At 45.3% G+C, this 21,492-nt stretch overlaps 2 protein-coding genes across 4 annotated transcripts in view; one reads left to right on the forward strand and one right to left on the reverse strand.

The window, feature by feature from the left end:
* VASH1 (vasohibin 1) lies at positions 1 to 12,820 on the forward strand. The gene is made up of 7 exons (XM_061367449.1): positions 1 to 454; positions 5,459 to 5,547; positions 6,558 to 6,614; positions 7,702 to 7,776; positions 8,828 to 9,209; positions 9,601 to 9,713; positions 10,322 to 12,820. The coding sequence occupies exons 1-7, from the start codon at positions 194 to 196 to the stop codon at positions 10,392 to 10,394; spliced, it is 1,050 nt and encodes a 349-aa protein (XP_061223433.1). The 5' UTR covers positions 1 to 193; the 3' UTR covers positions 10,395 to 12,820.
* The window catches only part of ANGEL1 (angel homolog 1), a 21,158-nt gene continuing 9,805 nt past the window's right edge, over positions 10,140 to 21,492 (reverse strand). For all 3 annotated transcript variants that reach the window (XM_061367433.1, XM_061367431.1, XM_061367434.1), the window contains one exon: positions 10,140 to 10,272. In XM_061367433.1, coding sequence (XP_061223417.1) covers positions 10,241 to 10,272 — 32 coding nt within the window. In that variant the 3' untranslated portion in view covers positions 10,140 to 10,240. The remainder of the gene's footprint in view (positions 10,273 to 21,492) is intronic.

Genomic DNA, 21,492 nt, shown 5'->3' on the forward strand with positions numbered 1-21,492 from the left:
CCGCGGCGGCCTGATGCGGCACCCGGCACCGCCCCGCCTGGCTTGCGCTCCCCTATTCCCCGAAAGCCCTCCGCCTTGATATCCCGGGGGCGCGGCAGGGGCGGTGACGCCCCGTGGCCGGTTGCCGGTCATGCGGGGCGCGGCCCCCCGCTGCCCGGCAGCGGGCGGCGGGTGTTGAGACCGGGGGACGGCGATGCCGGGGGGTGGCGGCGCCGCGGCCGCCGCTAAGCACCCCCAGTCCGGCGAGGCGGCGGCAGCGCCGCGGGACGAGGAGCAGCAGGAGGAGGAGGGCGAGGAGGATCTCCGCGACGGCGGCGTCCCCTTCTTCGTCAACCGCGGCGGGCTGCCCGTGGACGAGCCCACCTGGGAGCGGATGTGGCGGCATGTGGGCAGGATCCACCCCGAGGGGGAGCGGGTGGCGCAGAGGATCCGGGGAGCTGCCGACCTGCCCAAGGTGAGACACCCCGTCCCGATGGGGCTAAGGCGGCATCCAGCTGGGAGGAGCCGCTCGCCTCCCCCTCTCTGAGGCCGGGCCCCCGAGCTCGGGAGCGATCCCTCGGGAAAAGGGCCCCGGGGTGTGCTTGCTGGAAGCAAAGCCTCGCTGTAACTGGGAGTGCTGGAGGGTGCTGTGGGGCTCTCCCCTTCCGTGGCGACCAGCAGCAGCCTCTTCTGAGGCCTCGCTGGAGAACAGATTTCAGGTGTCTCATGTGTGAGCAGCCTGGGAGGGAGATGGATTGTGCTCAAGAGGAAGACTGGATAAATGATGGAAGGAGAAGGAGAGTTAAATTTAGAAAAGTCCGAATACTTGTGGTGGGAGGGTGAGTGAGACAGGCAGAGGTGAGTCTTTAAACATGAAGAAATTAGGTTTGGGTACAGTCTCCCACACTGAAAGCCATTCTTGCACAGAACGGTGTGTCAGAAAAGAGACTCTTGATGCCAGAGAGTTTAAAGGGGTGTTAGTGAACGCTTGCAGAGCTTGTTGCTGGTGTGTAGAGTCAGATGTGATTTTGAGCATGTTATTGGCCTTGCAGGAGGACTCTACGAAAAGAGGAGCTGGTGATCATTTCACTTAACCTTGTTCCATACTGAGATATTAGCATGTGAATTCTTGTGATTGTTGCTATTTATCTCTGTTGCACCTCAGCTGGAGAAAAATGTCCCCCTTTCACTGGCATCCTGTGAACAAAAGACACTGCAAGCATTCGGTGTGTCACTCCAGTGGTGGGTTAGGAGAGTATTCCCATCACACTATCAGAGGAAACTCAGATGCAAAACCATGATTTTGTTTATGCTCAGACTGTTTTAGTAAGGGCTTTACCTCCCTGGGAAGGTAACTGAAAGTATACAAGAACATGCTATTAATATAGTGCACAGGCAATCCGCACTGCTATCCAGCAGTAACTCTGGGCAAACATGTGATGCACCATCTTTTGTGCTGTGAAGAGTTATAGGCACCTGTGGCAGCAACCAGAACGAATCTTGAGTCCTGATTACAGTCCCTATTCTAACCCTACTGGACTTTTCCTTCCTTTTTAGATTTCCTTCCTCTCCTCTTGACTTTGTCCTGAGCCTGTGTGAAGGCTGAAAACATGTTTCAAATCAGTCAGAACGCACACTACTCAATTTCCTGACCAAATGGGCTGATTTGACGAGGAGAGGCAAAGGAAACGACAGAAAAAGGCTCACAAATGAAAGCCCAGTACATGAGGAGAGGGAAATACAGTGCTCACTCTCTGGTTTTGGTCTTAATGTTCTTCCACTGTTCTCACTTTATAGTCTTGATGCCAAAGGGTTACAGTCAAGGGACATAAGTGGTATACGGTCTTGCAATAACAGGTGAAATTTGGCTATCCATTTATTTGGCATCTGCTAGCACCCTGGAAACCAGATATATAAACTACTCACTGCTCTGCAGTTTGAGGTCCCATTCCCAAGCTTATTGGGCGTACAGCTGAGAGGATGCTGGCATGCATGAAGCAGCAAGGATGGATGGGCTTTGTTTCCCTAGCTCCTTTTCCCCTCTAGGGATGTGTTTTTATCTTTGAGGACTGCTTATATCACCACCTGCCTCCATCAAGTTTCTTTGAATGGCTGATGCAACAGATGAGAATTAGGGCAATGGGTGTACTCTGCAGGATTAGCTCCTTTGAAAAGGCAGGTATGCTCCATGTGCTGGAGGGTGAACAGGCCTTTTTAAGTGTTGAAAACTGGACAGGGGTTCACCAACTGTGATATTTTTGGCTTTAAACAGTAGCCAGCATTGGGTTTTGGGGAAATAACTCTCAAAAAAAGTTGGCCATAAATAAACTTAATACCATAAAATGACAACTGCAGGAGGCTGTGATCAGACTTCAGATGTTCACAGAGCAGCTGCAGGGGCTATGTCTTTGACTGGGGGGTGAGAGCTCAGAGATCTCTTCTGGTCTCCATTTCCTTCCAGTAGATTTGGGGTGAGTGGGCATCGAGTGAGCCCTGCCATGGTGGCAGGACATTGTTGATTGGCCATGCACACTGGGCTTAAGAGCCACCCTCCTGCAGGCTCTTTTCTAGCAACAGGATGGGGGTATTGCTTTACTTGGAGCTGCTGGGACCATCAAATGGGTCCACACTGAAAATACAGTGATGTGTGCTTGCCTCATTAAGAAATTATGGATTTTAAATGAGGTGGTTATGAGGACAAAGACAGGAAGGGTTTCGTCTAATGGATTCATGCTTGAAGAGGGGAGTAAAAGCCAGTTTATTTAGTCAGGCTGACAACTGGGATTCAGATTGCTCTTACGTTGCTTGCAAAAGGATGATTAGGTAGGTGCTTGGATACATGTAAGCACCATAAAATAAGCTGTTGCCACACTAGGCTAGCCAAAAAATCACCTTTGTCATACAGATAAGGGTGGAGCTTTTTCTGTGCCTTGCTCCCATCTGCCTTGCCACATATATAGCATGGCCCATTTAGTATCTGAAAATCTCTGTTGTTCTCAGGATCCCCTTTCTTAAAACAGAGTCCCAGTCCCACGCATATAGCCAGCCTCCTGGGGTGTGTAAATCCAGGAGCAGCATGATGCAAACCCTCCATACAAGTGATGAGGGACCACAGGCATGTTCAGTCAGTCTGCTAAGCCTGGCAGAGGTATGCGCTCTGGGAAATCTGGGCTCTCTTCCTAGCTGTCCCTCCAGCTTCCTGAATAACTAAAAGGAAAGCAAAATAGATCTGATTTCTTATCTTCTACAAATAAATTCCTCTCTCCTTTCTGCAGGATTGTGAAGACTGCCTAATATTTATAGCCCTTCTGAAATGTGAAGTGGATACTGCATACGGACAAAATGTTAGGGTCTTCATCCTGTCAGTGTGGGGATGGAGACCATATTCCTCTCCTCCTGTTTCTGTTGCCCCATTAAAATGCTATAGACCTGATGCAAAAGAAACTGTAGCCCAGTCTGGGCTGCAGGCCCAGATCCCAGAGAGAGAGAGCACACTGTACTTTCATCAATTTAATTAGTTGAGGTGCAGGAGGCTCTTCTGCATTAACTAGTCCCCTGCTGAACTGGTTGCCATTCCACTGTCCAGCGTGGCACTGTCCTTTGAGGAAAAGGGTATCTGGGGGTCTGCTAAGTCCAACTAGTAATGGAAGTACCTATCCAGTCATTAATCTGTGCCATCAATGTGCACTTAATCTGTCAGTCTCCACTCAGAAAGCATGGAAGTGTCCGTGCTGAAGAAATGGATCAAAGTTAAATAGTGAGCCTCTCCTGCTTGTTACCTCTTTCATTGTTTCTGCCTGGAAATTATTTCCTGTGACTCTGTGTCAGCTCACAGCATCCAAACTGACTCAGCTCGTGTGGTTCCAGAGATGCCTCCATCCGTGATCTGCTCTCTGAAGCCTTCCCTGCTCCTGCTGTGGCTGAAGAAACCCAGTTTCACATCTGCTCCTGCCTTTCATGTGTTGTTTCCTGCAAGTGAGCCAGGCAGTGCCACTGCTTGCTCCAAGCAGGGTATATCAATGAGGCACTGGAGATGGTAACTGGCACACCTCCAAGAGGTACTATGAAAATGGGTACCAGTGGGCAAATGGTGCTACTTAGATTTTAAAAAATAAATCAAAAAAAAAAAAGAGAAATTGATGAAAAAACATGGACAGAAAATGGGTGGAGATTGAGTTTAGTTCAGCATTTACTTGCTGATGGTGTTTGGAGCTAGGCTTAAAAACACAGATTACGGTTTTCAGAGGCAGTGACACACCATCTCTCAAGGTTAAGAAGTCTCTGGCCTCTGTACTGTGCAGGCAAAAGCAGAGTGCAACCATGTGGCAAACCAGGACAGGGAACTGACCTGACTGAAAACTACCCACGCTTGCTGGCTCAGCTTTCAGCTGGCTGAGGTCTGAACCTGGTTCACCAGTCACCTATGCCAACCCAGGGCAGAAGGAGGTACGGAAATAAGTGGCCACAGAAATACAGGTGGAGGGTGAGAAGTGGCTACAAAGCCATGGCCAGCAGAGGCAGTTACACACAGTGGAGCAGAAAGCCCAAGGGAAGATCTGGTTCTGACTAGCTCTTTCTTAGTTGGGGATAGCCCATCTTTACGGGGAAATCTGAAAAGGAACTGAAATACTGAAGACCAAACTGCTGTGAAAAGCTGCAGTCTGGTATCGGAGAGGTGTGTCCAAGGCATAAGCTATCCTTCAGAGAGAAAATGCTAGGCTGTTTCTCCAAGCCTGTTAATCAACACCAAATCTGTGTCTTCTCCATTGTATTTGTCCTGCGGACAGGACACTTCCCTTAGACACATTCTCTCAGCTGCTGACAAGGCTGCAGTTGCCCCCTGTGGAGCAAATGGTGAGGAAAATCTGACTGGACCCATAAGGCTGAGGCTTCAGAACGGCACAGCAGCCCAAATGGTGGGCTTTCAGAAGTCATTCTCTGACCACATAATTCAAAACAACAGACACTGCAGGGGGGACTCATGATGCTGTCAAGCCTGTGTCCTAGTCAGTGCCAACTCACCGGCAGTGAGGGACCTTTATATCCTTGCTTACAAGACTGCTCTATGATCCAGTGGCTTTGGGAAAACTCATTCTCCATTTTTACCTCCCTCTCTCATCTTATTTTTGTTTTGTGCCTTCCAGTTTGCATATTTGAATGAGGCCAAGCTCCTTTGGGTGATAACCTCCCTGTCTCACATCTTGCCTTGTCAGTTAATTTTATCTCATTCTTCCAATGTAATGTTGCCTAAATGCAGGACTCTCACACAGTTTCTCTTCCAGCTCTGTGGTGGTGCTTCAGTCTGAATCCCTTTCCAGCTGTCAATGTGGAAACAGTGGAATGTTCTGGTGTGATCACTTCGCACAGCAAAAAGGGGCTGGTTTCAGAGAACACACTCCCTGTAGTTATCTGCCACTGAGTTCAGCAAGAAGCTGGAGAGGTTTGGAAGCAGTGATTTACATTCTGCTCCCCATTTCAGATTCCCATACCAAGTGTGCCTACGTTCCAGCCGTCCACCCCCATCCCTGAGCGCCTGGAAGCTGTACAGCGCTACATCAGGGAGCTTCAGTATCCTTTACTGTTATGTTAGTCACTGGTGTGATGACCCAGAAAGACAGGGCAGAAGAGCTTGTTCTGATGTAGTTGGAGGAGAACTGAAACTTGCTCCCTGAAAACAGGAAGCTGGACTTGGTTTGTTTAACTGCTTTGGGTCTGCCCAAGTTACTTTCTGATCCTGTTCACTCCGTGTGACAAACAGGCACGTTGTCAAGGGCCTTTTCCCACTACCCATGCTTCAAGGTCAGTGGCCATTTTGTTAGAAACACACCTGCAACCCTGACAGCCAAGCCTTAGACAGACTACAAACTGTGTCACCTCAGTGGTAAGGTATGGGTGAGCTGTGGTGTTAAGAATAACTGCTTCTCAGGTCATCACACTTGAACACTCTTCTCTGTAGCTGTTTAAAAGTTAGACAGCTGCCCTGCTTTTGTGCATCTGTGGTATTCTGCCTCTTTATATGCAAAGCTGCCAGTGTCACTGTGTCCTGGGAATGAGGTTTCTCCATCCCTGTTGTGCTGGACAGCAGGTATGTGTGATGCATGCACAGTTAATCTCACTGATGAGATCCAGAGCTAGCTCTGGCTTCAGCCCTAAAAAAAAGTAAGGAGGCAGACCTTTTGACACCTCTCACCCATCTAAGGTGGTTGTGTGCTGGATTGGGTCCTGGTCAGTCTTAGAATAAGGAAGACAAGAGCAGGCAGAGATCTATCTATGTTCTGTCCTGCTAACTGGAAGGCTGAGCAGAGCATTTGCTGTCAGCACTGACCTTTGGGAAATGGAGTGGAAATGTGTGTGGGGGGAAGAGAAAGAGAAGAATTGACAAGAAGGAAATACAGTGGAAGTTAGGAGGGACTATAACTGTGAGAAATGCATGAGAGGGAGATGGGGTCTTGTGTTGCTCTTAATTTGTGGGATCATGACTTTGCTGTGAGAATAGTAAGTAACATGAAAGTTCTTCAGACAGGTTTTCTTCAAACTCTATTTTCCAAGCTGTCTAGCCTTTAACTTCTTGCCTCCAGGTACAATCACACTGGGACACAATTCTTTGAGATTAAGAAGAGCAGACCTCTGACTGGGTGAGTGCTGGCAGTCCCTACAGCATTTAATCCTTGCTTTACAATAATTGGGACCCACTGCTTTTCCTTCTGTTCCCTGACCAAGGGAGTGGCACTTAGGACTTTCAGTACTGCAGCTCCATCCTGCTTTAGGTGACTGTATTTTCTGTTGCTTGGGGCATAGCTGGGCAGAGATGTGTCTGGCCTTTCTCAAGGACAAGAGTAGATTTTATTGTCGTGAGTCAGTAAATCAAATAAAATAACGTAAATGTATTTCCAGGTGTGCAGATTCTGCTTGCTTCTAACTATATGAACTATATATAGAACATATAACTACATAAACTTCTGATGGATTCTGAAATTAGGTCCTGCCCTAAACAAGCTTCATAAAAGCCAAGTATCTTTACAGGTGTAACTTCATAGCTCCTGTGAGTGCCTTTGCAGAATCTACTCTTACTAAGCTTTGATGTCTCATACTTTGAAGGAGAAGGGGGATTCTCCTGACTGCAAATTTTGGGAAGAGCTGTGCTCTGTAAGTTAAGGAGATAAGCACCTGATGTTAATTGACTCTCCTGGCCAGCATACTGAAAGCCTCCAAAGACTAGCTTCTTACCACTGGTCTCGTCCACAAACTTACTTGACCCTAGATGTCCTGTGTTTTAACCAGTGCAATGGCTCCTCCACAGTATTTGTTGAATGAAGAGTAGAATTGATGCCAGAGAATAGGGCTTTACTGTCCTTGAACCTTGTGAGGCAAACACTGCTGGCCTTCAGTCCTCTGAGGCTTCTGCTTGTGGCCACACAGGTTTCCATACAGAACTCACTGAGCCAAGTGCTGTGGTCTCACTAAAACAGAGGTTGGCCAAGTAGGCACCTTCGCTGTAACTTACTCAAGTTCCTTGTAAGCAGCAACAGCATGTGGTAGACACCTGGTTTGGATTTAGTATCTTCCTAAAGAAGATACTTTCTTCTGTTCCCTGTCCTCAGTGGGCCACCTTCTCTGCTGGAAACCTACTTCACATATATTGTGCAAAAGGGCTAAACTAGCCACATTTGCATAGCACAAGCCCTGTAACTGTCCTCGTCTTTCCCCTGTTCCACTCTGCAGGCTGATGGACCTGGCCAAAGAAATGACCAAAGAGGCCCTGCCAATAAAATGCCTGGAAGCTGTGATCCTGGGAATGTATCCTTTCCTCATGGAATTGTGCATGTCTGTCCATCTTTGTGTTTTCTCCTCTGCTCCCCCATGATGCTTTCAGGCTGCTGACAGTATTGCTGCCAAGCCCCACATCCCTCTGTTTTCGCTACCTAGTTCTCCCGGAAAACCACCAAAAAAATCCAAATCCAAGCAAATCTCTGAAATATCAGAACTAGTTCTTTGAAGTTGCTCCTCCTTCACCAAGAAGGCTGATGCTGCTCTGGACAACTCTGTATGTGAGAAAAAGATAAAGGAAGAATCTAAGGAACATCTAAAGAGGGGCAAAAATACTAGCTAGAGTTAGGTCAGAAAGTCCTTTGTGGACTAACATTCTTCCCTTACTGCAATGTTGCCTGCATGTGTTCTACATTTAAAAAGTTAGCGATCCTCCACAGCTTCTAATTATGATGTATGTCACTTTACTATTATGTCTAACACTGCCTGCCAGCTTAGGCAATACCTTTATTAATTATAGGCATGTGTCATCTCTAACTACACATCTTTCCTCGCTATCTTTCAGGCTTAGTCTATGTCATTCAGGCTGTAAGTTCTCGATGCACATTGACAAAGCCACCTGGAATGGCACAGATGGCAAGCAAATGGTTCAGAAGGGTAGTCTGATGAGTATTTTGTCCTTAAGGTCCTTGGTTTGTGTGTGAAACAGTAGCTAGTAAAACAGATTAAAACAAACCGAGGAATAATGCTACAGCATTATTATTACAGTTTGGGAGCTATGGAATACATACACTTGAAGTGTTAGCACTTTAACTTCTGCTTCACAAAAGTGCCTTGAAATTAACTTCCCTTTGTTGAAGGTTTTGTTGAGGAGGCGAAGTCTGGTTTCCCTGTGACCCAGATGAAAGTGAGGCAGCTTGCAATAGGTTGGACCTTTGACCTGCAGAACAAATCCTGCCTATCTGATGCCTGAATCAGTGACAAGTCTGCTGAGCAGGCTGGGAGGATCTGGAGGAGGAAGGAAGTATCTTGTCAAGAAAATGGTATCACTAGTTGTTTCCTCAATAGTGGCTGCTGTCAGTTACCTCACCAACAACATGACCACGCTGGACCGTTTCCCCATTAGCTTCAAAACCCACTTCTCAGGGAACTACTTCCGACACATTGTGCTGGGGGTGAACTTCGGAGGCCGCTATGGGGCACTGGGCATCAGCCGACGTGAGGAGCTCATGTACAAAGCACCTGTCTTCCGCACACTGAGTGAACTCATCTTTGACTTTGAGGAGGCATATCGCCGCTGCTGGCACACTCTCAAAAAGGTGAAACTGGGCCACTGTGTGTCCCATGACCCACACAGTGTGGAGCAGATTGAGTGGAAGCATTCCATCTTGGATCTAGACAAGCTAACCCGGGAAGACTTCCGCAAAGAGCTTGAGAGACATGCCCGTGATATGAGGCTGAAGGTAAGCAGCAAGGGTGGAGAAGCAGTTTGCTGCTGCATCCCCTGTCTTGCCTAGCTGATGGTGTACTGGGGGAATGAAGTAGTAACCATGACACTCTCCTAATGGTGCTCGAGGGTGAGTTGGAGGCTGAGGACTCTGGTATACAGGCTGGTTCCCTAATGGATTCTCATGCAGTACTGCAGTTGTAATTAGCTTGGACTGTATACAGTACTTGAAGACATAGCTGTCACTATTAGTAAATTTTTTCTGGCTTTTTCATTCTTTTATGTGCTTGCCTTGCCTTTTTGTCTTTAATTCCCATATAATTAATCACTGTTAGGCTTTGTGTTTTCTGGTTACTACTCATACTGGTTGTCTGCTCATGTTGCTCTTACTTTAATTTTTCTGGCAGATTGGCAAAGGAACTGGGCCACCATCTCCCACCAAGGACAGAAAGAAAGATGTCTCCTCCCCCCAAAGAGGTCAGGCTAGCCCCCATAGGCGCAACAGCCGTGGGGACCGTCGGTGAGTGCAGCTGCTGGGCAGGAAACCCATATAGAGCATTTCCATTTTAGTCAAAGACTATACATTGCTGTCAGGTTTTGGATCCTTCTAATGTCTTACCGGGGTTCTTCATAGCAGGCGCTACTTATCTGACCTGCAATAGCATTCTTCCCTAGTCTGTGCCTTTATGAGTTTATCATTGCTTGGGGAGTGGGGAAACAGCTACGGTTTGTTTGTTTGTTTGTTTTGGCAGGGAGGAGGAAGGCAGCTGAAATAAGACAGTGATCTTGATAGCAGTTATTTAACCTTATGCAGGGGTCTGAGCTCTGGCATTTCATAGACCTGTGCCCTAAAGAAAGAGATTCCAATAATTACACTGCTGTTAGTGAGATTGCTTTCCTGAAACTGATACAGGGCACCAGACTGGGCTTCCTGCTCTTCCTAACCTGAATTCCCTTCTGTGGAGATCACTGGGAGAGTTACTGGAGGTTGTAGAATAATCCTGCCCTGAGTAGTGTAGGATAAGTCTAAAGCATTCCTGTACCTCTTCATGTGCTGCCATCTCTCTGTGCAGCACCTCCTGAACAGAAAAAACAGTTTCAGAATAGCACTTACCTCTTTGCTTACAGGCCCTCTGGTGAGAAGAAGCCTGCTGATTCCAAAGCCATGCCAGACCTCAATGGGTACCAGATCCGGGTGTGAAAAGAGCTGTGCCTAGCTCCAGAGATTTCTTGCTGGCCACAACTGGGACCTGGATACACCTGCAGTGATTCTGACAAAGGAGACAAGGGAGTGGGAGCAGAACAGAGTGCTGATATTCCCACGTACTTCCTAGTGGGCCAGTCCCAGAGCTGGATCCCATGGGTCCCAGAGGATTCACCTGCCTGTTTCTGGGAGAGGTGTCCATCTTAACTCACTGAAACAAGTATTTTTACAAAAAAGGGGAAAAAAAAATTATGTGAATATTGGTGGGAGTTTGCTGCAGGAAGAATATGGAGTGGAGTCAGCAGACTCGCTATCAATTTATTTCTGTTGACAGCAAGTGAAGCATCTTGTTGACAGCACTTCTTCCCTGTCTGCACACAAGCCTTCAACCCATGCAAGACCTGCACGGCTGAGGCTGGATGTGATGCTGGAATGGGATGGTCCCCATCATGTTTTGCATCTTGTGCAGAAACTCCTCATTTTGCCATTATGAACACTTTGTTTAACATTGCTCTTGTAAGAGAGGGCTGAATTTGATCAGTCTGATTTATTGATCATACGAAGACCTTTCATCTGCAGAAACTACATCTTGTGTGTTTAGTCCTGCCTATTTCAAAGTATTTCATTGTCTCTGAGGGAGTAAACAGTGGGATGATGATTTCCTTTACCCACTGTGATGCTGGTGAACTGTTGCTCTAAGTCCTTTTGTTGTTGAGTGGGTCATCAGCAATGATGATATGCCTATGCCATTGCCATATGAAAACAGGCACAGAGACCTCATTTGACCAGGCAGGGGCTGGTGGGAAGCCTGAACTTTGAGACCGCCTTTCATGAGCCTTCTCTCTCTAGTGACTGCTACTGTGAAAGCTTGCAGAAGGCACTTCAGTCACTGAGGTGTAAGTTTTAAGAGTAAATAGTTAAAGAAGGGTTTAATGATGTGAACAGGTTTTACAAGCATTTTTCTTTTCCACAAGATTCTTGCTCCTTCCTCACTGTAGTGTTAGTGCTGGAGTTACAGACCCATGCTTGCTGATGGGAAGCCTTGCTCGAGGAGATTGCAGCTGCCTTCCTAACAGCTCAGCCCAAAGCCTCCTAGGAAAGTAGTTCCCCACCCTAGGCCCAGAACTTTGCTTGTATTCTGGTTCTTTGGATAGCTGCAGTATTTAACAGCACCACCTAGGCTAGCCTTCCCCAAAGGGCTTGGGCCTTTCTGCCTAGTTTCAGCTTTGACTTTTCCTACACTTCTTTCCAGTGGAGTGTTGTACTACTGATTAAGCAGTGTACTGCTTGTCAGAAATCTGGAGTGTTGTCAGATGTCGCTTTGAGGCTGAGGGCCTGGAAATAGTGAAGTTGGCACAAGTCAGAACAGCATGGCCTTGAACTGATCTGGATGTGTGGATCTAGGGGAAGTAAAAACTGAGCTTGGAAGTGTGAGTATCCTCGAGAGAAGCCAAGTTTTGTTTTACCACAGCACTGGCAAGGAGATAAACTTTCAGAAATACTACATATTTAATTTTGTTAGAACTAGGTTTATTCTTTCATGTGAAGTTGTTACAAATATGATGGAGCTTAGCTCTACCAGGGTCTTTTTGTTGCAGTATTGCTGTGCTACACACTCGTATAAGCAGTGCTATTTTGGTGGCAGAGAATGGGTTCTTATCCCCAAACAAATCAGCTCTTCTGTCACATTAAAGCAGTGTTAATCCCTGAAGCACCACCCACAAGCGATTTAACTCAGGCCTCACAAGTTCCTAATTGTACATCCTTAACTGTGACGTAATGTGCAAGGTGCTATATCCATACCAGTGCAGTCTGTCCTTCCAAGCTCTCTTTGTAGCCTGTACTATTCTGCTATGCTGTACAACCAGGAGGACGATCCACAGGGAGGTGGCAGAACTTGCTGATGACCCAAGACAAGATTAGTCCAGAAGCAGATGCCAGTTTCCACAGTGCAGTGCAACACCTGTCCTCTCCCTTGCACTTCAGCTACGTGCAACAATCTGAAATTACACACAGCAGTAGCAATCCAAGCACCCATCTGATTGTGTCCTCTGGTCAATTTTGTATGGCTGTAAATTAACATATTTAGTGTCTGGATGCTAATGATGATGTTAGCTGTAAAGGTACCACTGTTACCTGTAAATAATATACATTACTTGAAAGCCACAAACTGCCTTTGCATAGTTTGCTATGCAGTGGACTGAAAGTTCAGGTGCCACTGTGAATCATATGATAAATACTTGCAGCAGTCATCAAGGGAGACTGACTGTCAGGTTTTATTAAAGTGGATTAAATCCAAGAAAAAAGACATTATAAAACACATTTAGATAAAACTAGGATGCATCCTCACCATGACTTTGGTTGATTGGTTGGTTAGTTAATTCAGGGTAACTGTGAGCTCTTGAAAGTAATTAGTGGCTTCATGCAGAGCACATTCAATAGCTGGACAGAACTGAGCCGTTTTAGATGGAAAGGAGGGGAAACGTGTTGGGGGGAGGAAGACCTCAAAATAGATGGGGCAAGTGAGAGGTCAGCTGCAAACTAATGATGCTTTCTGGAGAGCAGGGCAAAAGGGGTGCTCAGCAGTGTTACATCACCAGGGCAAAATGGCTTAAAACAAAATGCTTTGTTTGACCTGGTAATTAAGTGCTTTCCTACAGGATGTAACTGAGGCCAATAGCTTAGAAAACCAAAGGAAGTAGATGTTTAAAGAATGAATGACAGGTGGAGTTCAAGGTCTCCTAATCCTCAGATGTAGCCAGAGGAAAATAACTCTTTCAATATTTAGTTGCACAATTATGTACGTTAGGAGGCATTTAATTCATTTGTATCTAATGTTGATGACTTCTCAAGATGGATGTAGGAGCAGACATACGCCCTCTACTAGGATTGTTATTTCAAGCCTTTTACTATGTTTCTCTGTGTGGTAGAATTCCTGCCCCTTACTGTTTCTGTATCACCAGTTTAGCAGATGGTGCTTAAAAAAATGGAAAATGACCAAACCATCCTCCCCTCCTTGCTCTTGCTACCCCCATCTTTGTAACAAGATGCATCACTTCAATACAAAGCTTAGCTTCCTTGCTGACAACGAGAGCATCTCCCTGTGACAGAAAGGATTAGTGCAATACAGTTTTGTGCAGTAACAAACCTAAGGGTATAATGAAAAATTCTGCACTTCCACTTCTTTCCTCCCTTATCCACCTGATCTGGCTTCTGGTCTGTCTGCCTTTAACCATAAGGAAAAAGAGGCTGGAGATGAGTCTTTCACTTTTGCAGTCTTTAGAGCTACAGAGAAGGAATGAAAACAAGAAACTAGATTGTAATTCAGGGCCTGCAGAACAAAAAAAAAAAAAGGATCTTGAGGAGTTCTACTGACCTGCTGGAAAGTAGCAAAGGGGAAAGCGACCTGGGGGTCCTGGTGGATAGGATGACCATGAGCCAGCAATGTGCCCTTGTGGCCAAGAAGGCCAATGGCATCCTGGGGTGCATTAGAAAGGGTGTGGTTAGTAGGTCAAGAGAGGTTCTCCTCCCCCTCTATTCTGCCTTGGTTAGGCTGCATCTGGAATATTGCATCCAGTTCTGGGCCCCTCAGTTCAAGAAGGACAGGGAACTGCTGGAGGGAGTCCAGCGCAGAGCCACAGAGATGATTAAGGGAGTGGAACACCTCCCTTATGAGGAGAGGCTGAAGGAGCTGGGTCTCTTCAGCTTGGAGAAGAGGAGACTGAGGGGTGACCTCATCAGTGTTTACAAATATGTAACGGGTGGGAGTCAGGAGGGTGGAGCTAGGCTTTTTTCAGTGATATCCAGTGATAGGACAAGGGGCAATGGGTGTAAACTGGAGCATAGAAGGTTCCACGTTAACATCAGGAAGAACTTCTTTACTGTGAGAGTGACAGAGCACTGGAACAGGTTGCCCAGGGGGGTTGTGGAGTCTCCCACATTGGAGATATTCAAGGCCTGCCTGGACAAGTTCCTGTGTGATGTACTCTAGGTTACCCTGCTCTTGCAGGGGGGTTGGACCAGATGATCTCTTGAGGTCCCTTCCAACCCTTGGGATTCTGTGATTCTGTGAAATATTAGTATGACTGCACGTGTAGCTCTGGGGTGTAGATTTCACTGAGCAGTAAGTAGGTCTTGTTTGATGTCTGTTCTGCAGTACAGGTCCTTCTGAACTCTGTGGAAAGCAACTGCACCCATATACTAGGAATGGATAGACACTGCCTATGTCATATGCCAAGTTGGGGTGAGCTTTGAAAGTCTTGGAACAAATGCTGACCTACTACTAGCAAAACTATTTTTAATATAATGCAAACGTTGAAAGAAGAGTTTTTCTTTGTACTTTTTATGTAGACAAGTCCCTTGACTCTTGGCCAACTGCAGTTTTTTTAATGGACGAATGGGTTAGTGAGCAAAACTTTCTGCTACAGTGTCACTGATACAAACTTCATATACTAAAGAGTAGGGTTGAGTGTCCAGCAGACTGTGACACTAGCCTTTTTTTTCTTAACTGTGATACGATGAACTAAATGAGTCTTTAGGAACTTAACGTATGTTAGCAAGTGTTTAGTGGAAGTGGAGTGCTTTTTTTTTTCAGGTGACTATTTTACTTGTATGGCACTGTATAGGTCAGTATAGTATGCTTGGATCTACCAGAATAAATGACTCCAAAACTGTGGTTGAAACATAGTTTCTATTCATGCAGTAGCTGTACCACTGTTACCAGATCTGTTTAACATGAAGAATTTTTGGTTTAGTATTTCAGGTGAAAGCCTTAATCAGATGCCTGCCCTTTAAGGTAGGCTCACATGTGGTGTTGTACAGATTGAAACATGACTGTCCTTAAAATTGCAGAGTTTAAGAAACCACAATGAACAGAAGAATGCTCCTGTTGCCAAAAGGTAAAAGTCTGGATTAGATGGGCTTGACCTTGCACCAGAGGCTTGGGTGGTTACTTTAGCCACTTCTCCTTCTAAGTGAAGTTCTTGACATGGTCCTGATGATCAGGTACTAGATAGAAGCAGAAGGTGCCCTGTGTCCTATGCATACTGTGTGTGCAAGTCTAGCTGAAATAACTCCATACATTCCAGTGGTCTTGCACTGTCATCATGTCAACATTAAGACCCGCATTATGGATTTGTAACTTAAATGTATCACAGCCACTCTCCTTCAGTGGTGCCCTGGCCCTGTCTGCTCAGGAGCAACTCAGCTTTGGCCCAGAAGGCTACAGAATCCCCAGTAATCTCTGCCAAGCAGAGTTTCCCTCCAGGTCAGGGTTGAGATGGTGCTAGTGGGACCAGAGTGGTCCACTTCTGTGCACATCAGTATTCTACTCTAGCACTGATAGGGTGCTCCAAAAACATTTACATCTTTATCACTGGTCCAGCTCAGAACTAAGAAATGGCAGGTTTCTTTCTTTAAGAACAATATCCTGTGTGTCTTTTTTGTAATTAATCAGTGAAGTTCTGTGTTCCTACGTAGCCAACACAGAACTTGTACTTAGATTTAGTTCTTACTGCACTTCCCATAGCCCTCATGTTGATACTTCTTCCTGCTTCCTTTGACACTTAGAGAATAAAATTCCCTCTGTACTGCTCTCAGCTTGTGCAGGGAAAACAATATGTTTGTACTGTCTTTATTTCCAATTTAAACTTTCCTGCTATAAGTCAGCTGAGAAGTCGAACGCACAGCCTTAGTAATGGTATGAGACACATTATGTATAGATGCCCTGTACTTGCAACACTATGGACATGGAAGAACCCTCATTCTTCTGTCATCTGAACAGGTGAGTATGTCTGTACACACAGAGGCAGCTGCCAAGAGTGTAAGAAGTGTGTATGTGGCTGTGTACCAAAGGCTAAAACTCATCTTTTTCTCTTCAACTACCATCAGTGGATGCAGCAACAGGAACTTCAGTGTTGAAATAATGCTGTAAGGGTTAACACAAGCCTCTGCTTGCACTGCTCTACTCTTCAATATATGATTAGTCTCCCTCCCTGGCCTGAAAAGCAATTCTGCTTCAGGTCTCTAGTTTAGTGACCTTCCAGACTAATGACCTCACCAGGACTTCTCAAGACAAATGCTGGGTTAATAAAGGACAGTCAGCTGCAAGATTCAGTGCATTCCTGGCAAGGGGGATCCAACTTTATTCAGGCTATCATCTTTCAGGCATAACACAGCCCTTCTCTCTAGGGAAATGAGTAACAGCTGGGACCAGGGCCAGGATGTAGGCAAGCCTACAGCATGTAGAGGAAAGGAATAAACATCCCCTAATCTGTTACTCCAAAAATAATGGCACATGCAATAGTTCCTCTTAGCTAAGTTAATTATATGAACAAATTCTGCCTTGAGGGGAATTAATTGCACAGCACCTCCTGGGTGGTGTGAAGACACAGAAGAAGAGAGGTGCCCTTTCATAAGCCCACATGGCCTGTGCTCAAACCCAGGAGCTGACAATAGACTTCAGCAGCACGCAAAGGCTTCTTGCTCCCCTATTAAATACTCAATAATATTAGCAAAAAAAAAGACTAAAATGCTGTGACTTCTATAAACCTCTACTGCGGATGCTTGCTTGAAAATACCCTCTACCCCATGTCTTACAGATTTTGCTAAAAATCAGGTAACTCCTAAATCCCCTATAGGTGTACAGATCACAGTGATTGCTAGACAGTGGTGTGAGAACAGCAAAACAATGACTTGGCCACTACTCAGATTAAAAATAACACTTTCTGCTCCCTCTTAGATCAGGCTTTTTCCCTGCTACTGAGAGCCTGCAGTTCTAGGTTTTTAAGTCAGTCAGAGATTGTGCTACTTGGACCTTAGTAAGAAACCTTTATTGTGGAAAGGATACACAATTCAGTGAAGCAGTAAGAAAAAGAAAACAATCCAGCCAGCTACTACACCGAGAAGCCCACAGCTGCAAAATTTCAGTCTCTCACATGCCTAAAAGCATACAAAAATCCATTTATAAGAGAGTGAGAACGAACCTTAAGAGCAGCATTCATGCAGAGACTGCAGGACTACAGAAGGCAAAGCCATATGATGTGCTATGTAATGCAGGCCATTACAGAATTCGGTTAACTCAGTTGAGCTGGCTTTTCTGGATTACATTTTTATTTTGGCAAAGAGTGACTGCCATCCTATCTCCAACCTCACTCTGTGGGAGGGAGGGAGAGAGTGGAGGGATAGCTTTAGAATAACTACTGTACCCATCTACCTCCAGTTCAGGAAGACTCCTGAAAGCGGCCAATAAGTGAATAAACTTCAGACTGCTATAGAAAGCTTTCCATCCATCCTGAAAAGACTGAAAGACTAAGTAACATTGCTAAAACTTGAAGTCTTTTTTTGTGTATAGAAGGAAAGACTGGATGGAATAAATACATCTTTTGTTGTTGCACATACCAGTGTCTAGTCCTCCTCCCATTTGCCACCTCAGCACCTTGAAAGCTGCTGTTTGTTTAACCAGAGTTAGGAAAAAAATTCCAGCTCTACTATACAGCATTCCTATCCCCTTAGAGCACAAGAATGTGCAGTCTGGATCTCAAATAAATAAAAGGGAAAAGAGCTTCAAGACGAGAATGGTATTTTCAGTCAAAGTTGGAGGATAACTTGCCTTGACAGAAGCTAAAGTTATACAGCTGACGAAAGGAAAGAGCTTGAGGCATGCCAAATGTTAAATCAGACATCCTAGTTATCATTATAGCAGGTGAGTTCTTTACAGAAACTCAGATTTTTAAATACTTCATATTTTGAAACACAATGCAGTATATTCAGTCGCAGTGATCAAGCAGCTTCAGTGCACTTCAGTGTGATGGTGCTGTGGAAAGCACTATAGGCTGGGCAGCTGCAGTCTGGTAAGGCCCAGGTCTTAGCCAGCAAGTCGATTAACTTGCACAACAGGAAGCCTACTTGTAAGGCAATGGTATCCCACTAAGGCTTGCACACCCTTCTTTCAGGTAAGTCACAAAAGGCTTCATCTACATTTGGATGAACTGTGGATATGCCTGCAAATCCCCAACAGTACTTTCAATAAATGTTCATTAGTGAGTTGGCAATAGGAGGAGAAACTGCACTGCAGCAACAGTCTGCTTTGCAGACTGTTTGCCAACACCACTTAAATATTATTAGGAGCAGGACACGTGCTTTGATTTGCTCTTAAGAGATTCTTTCTGAGATGCTGAACTGTTCTTAGAGCCGCCAGGAGACTTCTCAGTGAAAAGAAACTAAGGTCAAATATATTTCAGAGTTCTGTGCTTCACAAAGCAGGTGGTATACATGGCACTACCAAAACTGAAAAGTTTGTTTCATGTAATAAGTTATTCTCAGCCTAAGTGTTGGTTCAGAGCTCCCACCCCTCCCACTTAACACTTCAGGGGTGAGGGAAACCACTATCTTACAGTTTAACAGTGTTTAAATGTTAAATTTATAATAAGACTGATCTGTAAATAATCCCACTCATAGCTTTTAATTGAAGAAATATGGCTGCAGAAAAAAATAAACATCAGTAACTCAGCAAGATAACGGGGTACCGCAGTCATGGGAGAACAGCTGCTGGAGAGATACCTTGTAAGGAAAAGGATGGATAAGGAAGACCTCAAGGAGCAGCCAAGTTTAATTTAAGAAAAGGGCAGAAACTAGAGCAATTATATTGTTTACCACTCCTCCCACCCCATGCAATTGGGAAAACTGATTATAAAGTGCAACACCCTGAAGTGATAAACTTAAAACTCTGAGAAAGTGAAGGAAGTCCAACTTCTATCTAAGTAGCATAACTAAATACAGCCGTGCAGTGCAGTGCAACCTAAGCTGTTATCTAGCAAAGATACTTTGTCAAATACGTGTTTGCCTCTACAGCTGCATGCTCCTGCAGCTTAGGAAACTGGTAACAGGGCATGTATACACACTGCTACTGGTCTCTGGCATGCCTTCCCCTAAGTGCCAGTCTCACTGAGGCTTACATCACTACTACTTCTATGACACCTTCTCTTTCTGAGTATAGCAGGTATTCCTATCACAGTTCCTATCATTTACAGATCCCTCTGTAATTCACCAGAAAGCTATGCTAATGCCAGCTAGTCACACATTTAAGTCAGGAAACAGTATTAAGAGCTACATCTGGAATCTTAGTTATGTGTCCCACCATAAGTTACTCATTACTGCAGCCTCTTATTGTACCAGTGTGTGCTACTCTTAAAGCATCACAGAACAGCTTTTTTCCCCTACAACTATATACTAGTTGCTATTTTAGGGGTAGCGATCTTGCCACCCACCCCACCTCCCAACTTCTCCTATACCTCCCCCACAGCTGGACGCATTCACAGCCTCCACCTCCAGATTGCTCTAAGAATACATTTTCTTTCCTTTCCTGAAACAGGCCAACCCTGTAGGGATCCATATCAGAGCTTCACAAACTGTGGTCAAAACCACCACAGTGATAAACTCTTGTATGTCTGTATGCAGTCACTAGCAACGGTCCTGCATTTCTGCAATAGTTAACACCTATGAATGCTCAAGGAAGCATTTGGGAGCTGCAGGGCTCTCCAGGAGCTTTCTAACCTTCAGAGAGAAGTCAGAGGACTTGCAGGCATTGTCCTGGGGTTTCTCAGCACATGACTCCATATCCAGTGTTCAGCAACTTAACCATTTCAAGTTGAGATCATACTATTTCACGTATCAAAAGTGAAAGCATTAGCTTGACCTGTGGAACACTAGATTTTCCAACAAAATACAGCTGGAACCTTAAAACCTCCCTGAGAGATGCCTTCATGCAAGTTACCAAAACAGAAGTCAAGTCTTTGGTTTAAATAAAATGGAAGAAGCACTTGTGATGTTGAAGCACAGCTGCTATCATGTCCAGTTACATCACATAACTGGCAGGGTGCTTTGGCCAGTGCAGTGGCAACCAGTTCTTTGTAAACGGTTTGTAAACGGTTCTGTCGGTATTCAGGAGTATGAGAATCATCTCTTTTTTTTCAACAAAATGTGCAAGGCTATAGAGGATTAAAAGTCAAACCCCTTACCCCAAAAACACAGCAGCTATGACTATGAACAAAACCTAGCAACAGATCTGCTGACAAAGATCTCAACAGACTTCAGGATGTTTATATTTGTAACTAGATTTGTGCTCATGTACATCATGTGCACTAGATGGTGTACTCCTTATGGGTATCAACAGGTGGGAGGCAGGAGGGCTGCTTCCACAAAACCCTTAATTCACCATCAGGCCTAGCCAGCAATTACAGCTGAAGCAGATAGCCAAAGTTGTAAGTGCCAATACTATGTGTCACAGTGGGTTTTGGTTTGCTTTTGGTTGGTTGGTTGGTTTTAAACCTTTAGTGTCCTACAAGTTTCCTATTACAATGCTAACAGCTGGTGGGAGTTATCTGCAATCAGGCTTCTTTCTGGCAACCTCTTTTCAAGGCTGGCAGAAAATTAAGATCTCAGTTCACTGATTTCCCTTTCCTCCCCTTCCTTTACAAATGCAATCAATTACAATTCAGAATAAGAGTACTTGCAGAAATTAGGGCAGCTGTCAGATAAGCAGAGCCATAGAAATACACAGCTCTGCATACCTCCCCAAGTACAACACACCAGTGCCACACCAGAACCTTTACCTGTGAAATTAAGGGCAAACAAATCTTATTCGCCCCCAGATTGCTATTCACTAATACCGACTATGGGCTGGCAAAAACCATCCACAAATCACCAGGCAAATCACCAACATCTGTCAGGAGCAAGAAGGGAGTATGCAGTCCTCACACAGTCATATATGGGCACAGAACACAACCTCACACATACACACCTTGTTTCTGTACACTTTGCAGAAGTGAGCTGTAAAAGGTGGGCAGTACTTGCTTTCTCTGTTAGGAGGGAAACTGTTGCTGAGTGCAAACTATTTTGCAAGGCAAGCCTGATGCCAAATAAACCAACTCTGGGGTTTGGGAATGTGCTGGGAGACAACAGTTAGGCCCACTTCTCTCTTTCAACCTTCATTACTACTGTCTTGTGCAGCGAATTTGTTCTCTTTCCCATCACAGCCAGCAAAGCCTTGTTCAGCAAGTCCTCAGAGGGTTCAGCTACCACAAACACAAGGTGCTGC

The sequence above is a fragment of the Neopsephotus bourkii genome, unplaced genomic scaffold (genome assembly GCF_033783945.1).
Source record: "Neopsephotus bourkii isolate Nb327-2 ecotype Australia unplaced genomic scaffold, CSIRO-AGI_Nbou_v1 NB_1376, whole genome shotgun sequence".
NCBI classification, from domain to species: domain Eukaryota; kingdom Metazoa; phylum Chordata; class Aves; order Psittaciformes; family Psittacidae; genus Neopsephotus; species Neopsephotus bourkii.

Excerpts from the sequence above, each read along its gene's own strand:
- VASH1 (XM_061367449.1), top strand. The coding sequence starts at position 194 with ATGCCGGGGGGTGGCGGCGCCGCGGCCGCCGCTAAGCACCCCCAGTCC. Across the intron at positions 455-5,458 it reads GAGCTGCCGACCTGCCCAAG|ATTCCCATACCAAGTGTGCC; the intron begins GTGAGACACCCC and ends TCCCCATTTCAG. Across the intron at positions 9,714-10,321 it reads AACAGCCGTGGGGACCGTCG|GCCCTCTGGTGAGAAGAAGC; the intron begins GTGAGTGCAGCT and ends CTTTGCTTACAG.